The sequence below is a fragment of the Micrasema longulum genome, unplaced genomic scaffold, assembly GCF_059751315.1.
Source record: "Micrasema longulum isolate JH-2025_06_02 unplaced genomic scaffold, ASM5975131v1 h1tg001037l, whole genome shotgun sequence".
NCBI lineage: Eukaryota > Metazoa > Arthropoda > Insecta > Trichoptera > Brachycentridae > Micrasema > Micrasema longulum.
In genome coordinates, this window is record NW_028278225.1 from 35,218 (window position 1) to 48,463 (window position 13,246).

At 32.3% G+C, this 13,246-nt stretch overlaps 1 protein-coding gene across 1 annotated transcript in view; it reads left to right on the forward strand.

Moving 5' to 3' along the window:
- Positions 1-3,480: 3,480 nt before the first annotated feature.
- LOC148277420 (laminin subunit alpha-like) overlaps positions 3,481-13,246 on the forward strand; it is an 83,671-nt gene continuing 73,905 nt past the window's right edge. Inside the window, exon 1 of the mRNA XM_088232906.1 lies at positions 3,481-3,760. Coding sequence (XP_088089032.1) covers positions 3,512-3,760 — 249 coding nt within the window. The 5' untranslated portion in view covers positions 3,481-3,511. The remainder of the gene's footprint in view (positions 3,761-13,246) is intronic.

Sequence of the window (13,246 nt, forward strand, 5' to 3'; positions counted from 1 at the left end):
AATCAAAAAGGTCCTGACAGAAAAATTCTGTTATAAAAACTTGAAGCTTTGCACACAAAACTGCTAAAGATTTCCGTTCTTCTCTAAACAGGGTTGGCAAAATTAAATGTGATTATGAAAGTATTAATTTCTTGAGACGTGTTTTTTATGAAGAAAAAATTTTTTTTCGTCATTTTGCTTATTTATGCCTTACAATTTATCTTTAAAGAAAAATTAAGAAAAAACCATATACCTACATATAAATTATTATTTTTACATGTAATCTTCATTATCATCATATCCCTATACGCATCAGATGGTTATGGTTAATATGGCTCTAAGTTGGATCACCAAAAGCAGCGTGTGTTTTGATCATCTATGACATGAAGGTAGGGTGATCAGTCTTACGCTTAAGGTACCAGTACGGGAATAGTGAAATGATGTAGTGTTATACCACCTTTAAAACAAGTATGTTTCGTTTTCCATCGTTAGTTTTTAGAGTAAAAATTCGTACGGCGATAAAATCGAAATAATTTGCATAATTTGAATGCTATAAAAATCTATATGACTTCTGATTTGCCTACCTACACTTAAATAATTCCTACTCTAAACTTAATGTTTTTCCTTAAAACAGTTGTAATTTTTCAAACCAATTTAATTATGTGCCTACTACCTACCTAATTTTATTCAGTATTTTGTATTTATATTTATTAAAAATATGACATTCGGTACTTTAAAAAAAATAATTCTTGTACATATTAAAAAATATGAATGTATATATATATGCGTTCTATAATTAAAACAAATATTTTAATTATGCCAGCCATTTTTAACGAGTTGTAAATAACTCACTTATAAAACGGAAATCAAGTTGGAGTAGAGTGGGGTTCGAACCTCAGAATTTTGATCCGTGAGTACGCAACACTAGCCACGGTACCACAACCCGATTCAAATTGATTTGAACTTTTTATACCATAAAAATCTTTAATTTAATACCTGTCGTGTAAAAGCCCTCTGGGCGTATATAAATAGAAAGTAAATATTCCACTTCGACCCAGCCAGGAACCGAATCTGGGACCTTATGCGTGGTAGGCGAATGCACCAACTACTGTACTACGAGGCAATCTGAACAGGACCGCATAGTGTTCTTTTTTGTTTGTCTAGGTACACGATACTAAAATATATTTTTTATTTCTTCTGTGTGTAAAATATGTAAATTATTTATCTATTATTTGAACATATCCAGCATTTTATTTTTTTCCTGATTTTGGGCATCCTTGTTCTATCGGGCGGTACAAATCACAACACATGGTGCACACTCGGTTAGTTTAGAAGACTGTTTGGTTGTTTGGCGTTCCTCGAATTCCCCATTTCGTCAATTTCTGTGTCCTCAGCTTTAACTCGCGCAGTGATGGAAATATTAGCATTAGCGCAGTGAATTTATAATAGCAATAGCAAATAATAACGGATAAAAGTAAATCCGTCAAGAATATAAACCTGCGATAAGTATAGATCACTTAGATGATTTGGTCAAGTGGAAGTAATAGATGACGAAATATTGGTTAAACAAATTATAATTTCATCTCGCCATGTAGGTACCTATATTATTAATTTTATCGAGATGGAATAGTAATGTAAGACGAGAATTACTAAAAAAGACTTGACGTGATCAGATAAATCAAAACATCAAATCCGATCATAATAAGAGTTGAGGTGTGTTTTTGTGTCACTGTGCCATTATTATTATGAATAACTTATTACGCGAGTAAAAAAATACTCTCACATCTCGCATCATCTTCAAGATTTGCGCTAGTTGAAGAGCCTTGTTGTAATAAAATATAAGCTTTGCTGGGCAGTACTCAAATCCCTTCATTAAATGCCTCTAATACATGTACCTACCTGGTGGATCTCTATATTAGGTAAAATACATGTCAAAGAAAATCTACTATTAGGTCAGCATTTGATTCAGGCAGAGAAAAACTTGTCGAACTCCAACGCTGCCCATGCACTAGGTTTGGAAATTGTGCTTTTGCCGTTACCGGCCTCTCTGCCTAGAACCAACTGCCTTCACACCTACGAATCACCGACAGTCTCAGTAAGTTAAGATCTCAACTGAAATTTCACTTCTTTTATTTATCATACCCTCAAAATTAAAATCGGAAAGTATAATCTGCATGTAGTGTTAGCTTCTTTAGAATGTATGTTTAAGTACATAGATAGTTGTAAAGCGACCTTGAGGTGATTCTTTACAAAAATGGCGTAGTCAGACAAACAATTATTATTCACTTAAAATGGTAATTTTCGCCTTTCAAGGGTGCTTTACAAAGTGCCATGACTTTTTTTTTTCATCTGGGCACGATGATGGATACTGTAACGCTGTCCAAAACGTCGGCCGAAAGAAGAAAAATCTCAATAAATACATCACAAATATCTGAAAGTCCGTGAAAACTTACGAACTTCGCTGAATCTGGTCACGTCAGAAGTTAACATTATCGAATAGCATGTATAACAAGATTAAATTAATGTGGAAGAAGCTATGAAACTGCGTAGACGTGTGTGGCGATCCACCTTTCGCTCGAATAAATTCTTGGCATAGCGAAATAAATTATATTACTTATAATTTTTTTTAAATGAAATTCAATACTGCTGAAAACCATTTTTTGAGACAACCTTGAGGTGAAAATGGCATTACATATCCATTAGAAAAATAATCACACTACTAGAACTATTAAAATGATTTATGATGTGAATGTTTATGGATGTTGAAAACGAGGATGATCTAGAAAGACATGGCCAGCGCCAGATCTATCGGGAAGAAGCGCCCATAACCAACTGAAAAGGGACGGGAATAAACACTTTTGTAAATTAATACAAGCAAGTTATTCTCGCCTCCCTTGTAATCAAGTCTTTGTTTTCTTGTAATGTTTTTCTAGGTTATTGAGCCTTGTATTAATACTCCTCCTTACCAATATTTCAGAAAGCGTAACGACGTCCATAATCTAGGCTGATCTAGTTTTAGTGTAGTAGGATATTTTAATCGTATAAGGAATTTGTACCATACCGCACTTGGCAGTTTTGTGTTGCATCGGTTTATGTGTTTACATTCAATGCCGGGTACCACGATGTTTTGAAGCGTATTTTTTCATCTCTACTAATGCGAAATTTCTATGGCCTCTTTTATCAGGTGGCTTGGTGGCATGTCAATTGCCAAAAGTCGAAATAATCACCGTACATGTAATATGTGTAAATGAAGAGAAATCGGGGTATGTTTGCAAATACAGAGTAAAATAGCGTTCTATCCTCTCTGCTTACTCCTACGAGGAAATAACGTGATGTTTTGTTGCTGTTGTTGTTGTAGTTTAACTAAATTAGCAATAGCATTCCAAATGCCAAGTTGACTAATTTCGCGTGCTATATAAATGAAGTAAAAATAGCAATAATTGCGTCCCTAGTCCACAGCTTTGGCTAACTAGTGATACAGTTAAATTTTAAATTAGTGGCACAGTGTCCAGCGACCGGGAAAGCCGCGAACATGTTTGGCGGCGCACCCGCTTCGGGAAGAATTAAAGGCGAAATGTTCACATACAATCTACTGCTCGGCGTGCTCCTACTGGGGCTGGGCGCCAGGGCGGAGATCCTGACCCCGCCGTACTTCAACTTGGCCGAAGGGCGGAAGATCACAGCCACAGCGACGTGCGGAGACGAGGAACCGGAATTGTACTGCAAACTTGTGGGAGCCAATGCGGAAAATGGGGAAAATATCAACGTCATCCAAGGACAGGTATTTTTTATTTTTATAAAATATTCAAAAAAAGAATATAAAAATAATCACACTAATTATTACATTCATATACGTAAGAAAAAAGTTTGCGAAAAATGCTCTGTATAAGTTAGCCATAAATAATAAAATAATGCGTAAGTTAATAAAATTAATTTTGAGGAGAGATACGTATGACCAATGAGAGGGAAAATTTGTGGAACTCCGGCGCTGCCCGAATACTGGGTTCGGAGATCGTTCTTGGCCGAGCTGCCCTTTCTACCTAGAACCTAGAACCGATTGCCGTGAGATTCACAATGCCGCTTTTAAAAATTATTATTTGAATCACTAACTTTGTGATTTTCCATGTTAAATACTGTTCCTTTGACAAATGAACTGTCATGTTCCGAAACCGGTGGGCAGATTATTGTTTTTTTATTATTCCCAAAAAAAATATTTTATTATTATTGTTGGTTTTTAGCTAGGAACTGTTCGATCGTGATCTAATGGTCAGCGCGTTTGCCTACCATGCAAGAGGTCTCGGGTTCGATTCCTGACAAGGTTTACATGAAATATTTATTTAACAAGGTAACACTGAAATATTTCATGTTTCCAGTTTTTCTTGAAAATAAATTATTAAAAAAATAGTTAAGCTAGGGTTTCCTAGGACAGCGGTGCCCGTATCTTAACGGCCGTAGTGAACGGTGATGCGGTGGACAGCCGTCGTAGTGGTGACTAGAGAGTGGTTTTATTTTTTAACGGTGTTATCAACACCATTTTTATAGGAAACCACTCTCTAGTCACCGTTACGACGGCTGTCAACCGCATTAATGTTCACTACGGCCGTTAAAATACGGGCACCGCTGTCCTAGGAAACCCTAGCTTTACACATAGTATCGTCGGTGATGGCACACGTTATTATGACAAGATTGGAAAGCACTTTTATCGAGTGCTGAAACACATGAATTTCTGGTTTTCGTTTGAGAGAAATTCGACTCTTCTAATGCGTAAAACTGACCGTCTTATCTTCAGCCAACAAAAATATGGAGTTACGCTGCGATGATGATAGTGTTTGTGTTTGGAGCAACTGACAGTGCCTACATTTTTGATATTTGAAATTCTTGACTCATGACGAAGGCTTAATGATTTTGATAAACATTATTTATTAAATCGGCATTAACTTTATGACAAATTTTTACTAAATAAAAACTTTGTTATTACTGTAACTCGTACAAGTTTATTAAAGTTTGGTGTTGCCCGTCGATGAAAGGAGTACTCTTTCGAAATTATAGTTGTAAGATTTTAATATAATTAACTTGTATGTGTAAAACTATTATAGTAATAACAAAGTATTTATTTTATTAAAATTTGTCATTATTTGTATATCTGTATAAGTAGGGATGATGTACTAAGTTTTTGAAGCACCAACTTTCTGATTTTCCATATTAAACAATCCGGTATAATTATTATACTATGTACAGTTGATTTATTTACGGCCATGGTGCATTTACGTATAATTTATATAGATTTTATTTACACTTTAGAACATTTTAAAAAATCCATGGCTTAAAAAAAATTTAGGAATAATCCTCAATGGCAAAATGTAAAATTTTATAACAATTATTATGAATAAAACTTATCCTTTTCCAAAAGAACAGCTGTATTTCGAAACCGATCAGCTTGTTTTTTTTTACCTTGAGATTTTAAGTAAGTTATATTTTAATTATATTAATTTTGAAATCAGTATACTCGTACATGTATCATTATTTAATAGTTAACAACAAAGTCAAACATCTATTACTGGAAAATCACAAAAAAAAATATCAAAATTGTAATTTAATTAACAGATCTTGGCGGTTTTATTTTTGCGTACCTATTGATTTTTTGCGAAGCATAAAAATACATTTTGTTGATTTACATATTACTGCAATTTCTTGAATGTATGTATATTTATGTATGACATCCAGTATTGTTTTTAAAATTATTATATTATATGACATTGCTTGTTACTTGATATATTTGCGTTTTTAAGTGCACAGTATAGCTATAATATTATAAAAGGCGTTTTTATTATTTATTTTCAAAAATACTTATATATTTAAACATTCTTCAGAAAATGAAAATCCTGTAAATACTATTCTTGTTTCTGCACCCAGTGGTATCCTATGCGGGACAAAGCAAATTATTAATTTCTTCACATGTTTACAATGTTTGTAAACAATTGGAAAAAAATCCAAACTTTTTTTCATTACTCAAATCTTGGATCAAAAGATACTACATTTATTATCTTGATCATTAAATATATGCATAAAGATAAGATTTCATCATTAGAATACATTGTTACATATCAAATAATAGTACTCTGAATCACTTTCATAATATTGACCTAGTCATTAATAGTTCTAAGACAAAATGTTTTTCGACACATACGTGATTTGAATTCACTTTCTGCATAGATTGTTAATTTTAACATGAACTATTGATAATATTGATGTTTTTTGTGTTTTGTGTTGTGTTTTGTTTTTTGTTAGAAAAGTATAAAAACTGTAAATGTTGTAAAAAAATCACCAGTCTTGAAGATGCCTACTTAGATGAAAGCGCTCGTTTGTCAAAAAAAAAAAAAAGAAAAACTAAACCAAGAAGTTTCATTGATAAGTTTATTTATAATTTTATCATAATCACGAAATATTGAATTAAAAGGGTGATTTTTTCGGTGCTATATTCCATGGTCTAGGAATTATAGAATATTGCCTAGAGCCTAGACTGCGGTGTCTAAAGCATAGACGTTCAGTCTATCTTTCAATTTTCTTGATGTATGAATGCGGCCCTTCATTAGGTGCAAATAAGGTAATGATGATGGTTTAGAAACATTTATGAGAACCAGGGCCCCGAATACATTGGAAAGTTAACAGAGTAATCTTCAACTGTGTATAAATTAAAATCGAGTTTTCTGTCAATTTGTGCAAACTGATACACACATGCTTGTAGAACGCGAACTAAATGAGCTTCAGAAGCGCGCCAAGTGACAAGTGGAAGTAACATTCCTAGTCTATTCGCATGCGCAGGTTTGAAGGCGTTGCGTCCATCCAGTGTATTTAAAAAATCGGATGCATGGAGACCTGTTCTAGTGCTATGTCAACTCGAGCTAACAGCGTACTGGTATCAAATTTTCAACTGTTAAAAAAGTGACTCCTACTGAGATTCATCGTCGCTTCAAAGGTATTTGAAGTGATGATGCTAATCGATGGGTAATAAAATGTCGTTGTTGCGAGACTGAAAAAGCCATAATTCTTGATAAAACACGCAGCGGACGTACGATTACTGCCACAAACGATAAACATCGCAAGCTCGTCGATGATTTGATTAAAAATGACCGGCGAATCACTCAAAAGTGTATCGCCAACCATATTGGAATATTCAAGAAACGTGTCAGCTTCATCATCGAACAATTGGAATACCGTAAAATCTGTGCACTATGGGCACCACTCTGTCTCACAGACGAGAATGAACAGCGTCAATTGGAATGCTGCGAGCAACTTTTGCAGCGCTACCGTGACAAAGAAGACGATTTTCTTTTGAATATTGTGACGGGGGAGGAGTCATAGGTCTCTCATTACGACCCTAAAAAAAAAAGACAGTGCGCTGAATATCGATATTCGTCTTCTCCTCAGGCGGAAAAATTCAAAACAAAACCACCCGCAAAAAAATATTTTGTCAGTGTTTTGGGATTCTCACTAAGTTTATGTGACTGATTATTTGTACATAATATGCACTTCATTGGATTAAGAAAGAAGGGAATCAAATTCTTTACTGACTGGGATTAAATCGATCAGACATGATCAATTCGCCCAAATGATTACAAAACTTTTTAAATGCCTTGTAATTTTTTTTGGAGCCCACCAGATCTGTATATCTGACAAGAGCTATAACAGGGCAACGGATAGTAACGAGAAACTCCATTCAGTAATCATTGAGAGGGGGAAAGACCACAGACAGACCATATTCTCAGTACATATAAACTCTAAAACACTTCTGATATAGAATTTGTCCTGTTAGAGGCAGCCTGGCACCAATAATCTTGCAACATAACAACGCTCGTCCACACGCCTCGCGCAACTGAAGAGGCTCTGCGAAACCTGAAGTTTGAACTGATTCCACACCCTCCTTACTCCCCATGTTGCAACTTGCGATTTTTTTTCCTTTACTCAAAGGAGATCTTAAAGGTAGTAATTTCACCTCGGACGATGAGGTGAAGACGAATTCGAGAAAAGTCTGAAGAATTTTTCAGTGGTGGAATAAAAAAACATATTACACGTGGGAAGAAATGTTTTAGGTTTAACGGTGATTTTGAAGCTTGAGAATTGTATTTTAATTGACTTTTTTCCTGGTCTTGCTATTTGTTTTTATTCATGCTCTACAAGCATGTGTGCAGTACAAGTACGTTTCAGCCTACCCTCGTTTTTTTACAAACTTATACAAATATACACATTTTCGTTCAGAAAATAAGATTTCACTTTATGGGCAATTAAAGTTAATTCTGTTAACTTCCCATTGACTATCCGATCCACGAAGGTGCTGGACATACTTTAAAAAATTGACACATTTCTAGTCACGGGGCTACAGGAGGAGATCTCAGCAGAATGCTCGTACAAGATTTTCTTGTAATTTGAATGAATGAATGCCTAAAACACATACGACTTTTGCACTAAGAAATTTCAAAGTCCAAGGTCCTAGATGAACATATAAAGTTCTCCATAAAAAGCAATATCCAAGAGATATTTTCAAAATTGGGTTTCATTTGCGTGAAGAGGCCACTGCAGGAGACTGCTGCCTGCTGCGAGACATTGGAAGAATTTATTTATTATTAATTATAATATGGTGCACATATAGTGCTGCGCGTTGTTCAGATGCTGAAATTTATTTTATTTTATTTTATTAACATAAACGGCAAATCTGCCTTTTACAAATATTTATAATATTAACATATTTGGCTTAATATATGTATTTTTTTTTTTCAAAAACAAGATTTATAAAAATAAAAAAAAATCACACGAAAAATTATACAAGATTTACATTTTAAAAAATACCTAAAAATTATACAGCATATTCAGTAGAAAGTTAAAATAATAAAACATTCAACAGTAAAACAACAAAAAAATCATAAGTACTGTTTCACACAGCTTGGCAAAGTGAACAAAAAATTGTATATGAAATTGATATTTGTGTTATAATTTTTAATTTTAATTTTAATCATTCAAGCCAGCCAACTGTCGTAGCTTCTGACAGGTCATACCCGTAAACGTTAAGACTTTCATATTTCCTTCTCTAAAAAGTTTTCTTATCTCTTAAATTAAAATAAATATGCATAATATATACATATTTATTTATGTATATATGTACATCAATATTAAGTTTATTTTATGACAAGGGGTATGTGGATTAAATACCTAGGAACCTTTCGGGATAATTATAATTTTAAAAATTATGTGTTGAGTGATTTTAAACAAAATTGGTCAGCGCGTTTGCCCCTCATGCAAGAGGTCTCGGGTTCGATTCAAGACATGGTTGGCATGAAGATATATATTTAAAAAGGTGTTTTTTTGAACACTAGGATATTTTATAGTCCCTGGACTGGTACTTAAAGCGTCAGACTGATCATCTTACCTTTATGTAACAAAAAATATCAAGATACGCTGCGATGTAATGCAGTGCCCTATGCACCATGCGGAAAGAGAATGATGATTATGATGATGATTTCTAACAAAGTTTAATGTATTATTGATTATTATAATATTTATTGTTTTCTACACTGCTTTTACAAAAACAAAAATAATTTTGTAGTGTTAGAATTCGATTCTGCGAATATACAATGAGTAGCACTCATACACAAATATAAAATACATACATGTCTATTATTACTAGAGCTTCCCTTGTTTGATAAAGATATAATATGCTCCTCTGTACTGAATGATAGCATTTGATATTTCAAATATATATTCTATGAATTGAAGATAAAATTATTAAGGTTAAAACCTCATCCCGTTTCAATAGCCTTTGAACTCAATTGGAGATAAAAAAAATAAAGATAACATTTTTCGACAAATGTAGTTACGGAAACATAGTTACATATTTGATTCGTGGTAAAAATATGTTTAAAACAACTTTTGACATGTAACGACTCGCATTATATATATCTGGTAAAAGTATGAAAATTTATTTATTTATTTTTTATGTATAAATTAATTTATTTATTTATTGTTTATGTTTTAATTTATTTATTTATTTAATGCACACAATACATAATTTTATCATGACACAATTATATTTTTTTAATTGAAAATTCCGTATTAAGTCGGGACTTTTCTATATATAAATCAAAACATTAAAAAATAGATTAAACAATAATTAAAATAATTAAAACAATATGCAAAATAATAATTTAAAAAATGTAATGAATAAAAATTAATACATTTCAAGAAATGGAATGCAGAAAAAGTATTTAATAAAACATGGCAATTTTTAATTAATAATTTATAGTTATTTTATTATTCAATTCGGTAATTAATTGATAGTAAAAATAATTCAATAAAGTAATAATAGTAACACATCAATATGGTAGAATATGTAATTTAATAAACATAATAATAAATAATTTTATGCTTCAATTGGCAATAGTTAAAATATACATATATTCACAAATTATTAAGCATCACTATTAAGCTTATTCAAGTATGATATACGTATATATGAATAATAGTGAAGACAGCATCGATATTATATATTTATTCCCGAAGCAATCTTATGCAGTGGTCTCTACCCCTCGATAAAATCCAGTTATGGATCTTCATCTTAAATATAGAAGTTGTTTTGGAGAACTTAGTATGTTCATTCAAGACGTTGAACATTCTTGAAGCTATATATGAAAAGAATAGTGTCAACCATTATGATCATTCTCGCACCGAATGGTGCATGTGAATTTAATACAGAACTTGGATTTCACGTATAAAGAAGATTTTGATTTTTAAGGAGTATTAAAGATTAGGCATAACATATATTTTTATATATGTAAGTTATCCATTAAAATACTTGCTACTAGCATGTTTCTAAGAGATGGAAGAGTAGAAAAAGATGTTGAAAGAAGAGTGAATGCGGACAGAAAAATGAACGTCGCACTAAGCACAGTAATCGTTAATAAAGATATGTCAATCGAACCTAGACTGGCAGTGCACTATGGGGTTTTAGTCCCAAAACTCATATGTGAAAGTGAAACATAGAACTGGCAAAGGAAGATGAAAGCAGAGTGAATGCGCTCGAAATGCAGTCGTTTAGACGAATGTGTGGGAAATCAATGTATGACCGGGTTACGATCGATGAAATCAGGCGAGAGTGCAAATCTAAGACATGTGTAATTGATAAGATTAAGAACGGGTTACTAAGTAATGTAGAACGAATGGATGACGAAAGAATTGTAAAACAATTCAGTACAGTTCATTAAAAAAATATATAGGTATATATACTTATACATAAAAAAACATCAAAATATATTTTTTTTTATATATAATTACAACATGAAACAAAAAATAAATAAATATATACAATCTACTTTTATAAAATTACATGAGTATTGTGTAGAGAAAAAAAAGTATTATGTAAATGTATTTTTTTAAATAACTTATTTAATTTTTAAAAGAATATACTTATATAAAAAACATTTTTATATGTATAAAATATATATTATGTAATATATTTTCTTCACTAACTTTAACATGTTTGTTGTTTACTATACATATGTATGTAGAATTGTTGTTTTCCCAAATAAAATAAAATAAACGGATATTTATTATGGGGGGAATTAATGGTAATGTAGGACGTGGACGACCAAGAAAGACGTGGCATGATCAGTTAAATCAAAATCTTAAGTCTGGCCATGTCAAAAGCAGACACGACCAAAGGACATGTATGACAAGATGTATGAATGTGGAAGAAGCCAGGAATGTATGTCATGAATGTCAGAATAGACGTGTGTGGCGGTCTGTCTTATATGCCTACCCCTCCGGGAAATGGCGTGAAGGTAGTATTAGTTGTAGCTACTCATCCGACGTTGTTCTGCCCAAACGTTGGCTTGCCTGCTATGAGCTGTTTCACCAAACGTATTTTTGAAATTAGAATATTCGATAAACTATATATTTATATGTACATTTGACATTGAGTTCGACATTTCAATCTTTTCGTTTCGTCATTGGGTGATTTGCTGTTGCCCAAAGCAAAACAAAAAAAAGTGCAATATCACCAGCCATATATTGTGTATATAATTTTTCTGTACGTATGATGAATAATTAACATTCAAATAAGTGGGTACCTAGGTACTTGTTTGTGGTTGAATTCCAAAACATAAAATAAATATTTTTCAAATATAGATTTTTTTTGCAAATCTCAAAGTTCGTTATTCTCTCCAACAAGGGTTCACTTATGTAGGAATACGATTTTTAAAAATGTATTTAATGTTATTTAATATTAATTTAGAACATATTACTAAAAATTTTGTAAAAAGAAATAAATGGGTAAAAATTATAAGGAAATTAAAGAAAGAATCAGATTGAGATCTACAAAAAACTAATGTTGTTTGTAAACATTCAAAAACAAACTTTTTTGTGCAGAAAAATAACATCCTTGCATTATTTTGTGTATGCATTGTCCTCGAATGCAATCCTAGTAAATCGGCGATTAAAACATTTAGGCTCCTAACTTCTTTTTTACATATTAGATTGAAGATTTTAATATCTACAAACACGCGCAGCGCAAAGATCTACATTTATCCGAAAACTGCACGTAAATCGGTTAAGCCGTTTAGTAGGAGTTCAGTGACATCACACGTACATAATAATTATGTAGATAAAGATGCTAATTATGCTACTTACAATGAAATTCCATGAGATATCTCAATTAATAACAAATCGACTATTGAAGATTTAAAATTTAATACTCTTCAAAATAATTTTTCAGTATTCCTAATTTTGAATGCTTCGACAAATACATTTCTAGGTTTTGATACGATAAACGTGTACTTAGTACCTAGTACATATTTATGTTATGTGTTCAGCCAAGTTCTTATTTTTTGTTTGTATCCACAGCCTTGGGTGATAGGCGAGGGATTTTAGTTCCTTAGCTAAAAAAACGAACACATGTTCGCTAGGCAACTACATATGGCTACTAAATATTCCTAGAAAATCCTAATCGGCTACGGTTTATGTTATCCGAGAACGGAGTACATTTTGACTAATAACGAACTAATGAAGAAACATCGTAATAAAAAATGATAAAATATCAACTTGCATAGGTCAATAGGCAGCGTTGTTGTCATTGACATTTGCTGTAGCAAATACCCAAAATTATACAACATTATTTTTTGGTATGTGTATTTTTGTACATACACAAATCTGGATTTCTCCCGAGGGGGAGTAGGTATATATCTGTAGGAATATTGATAAAAAAATATATACCTACTCCCCC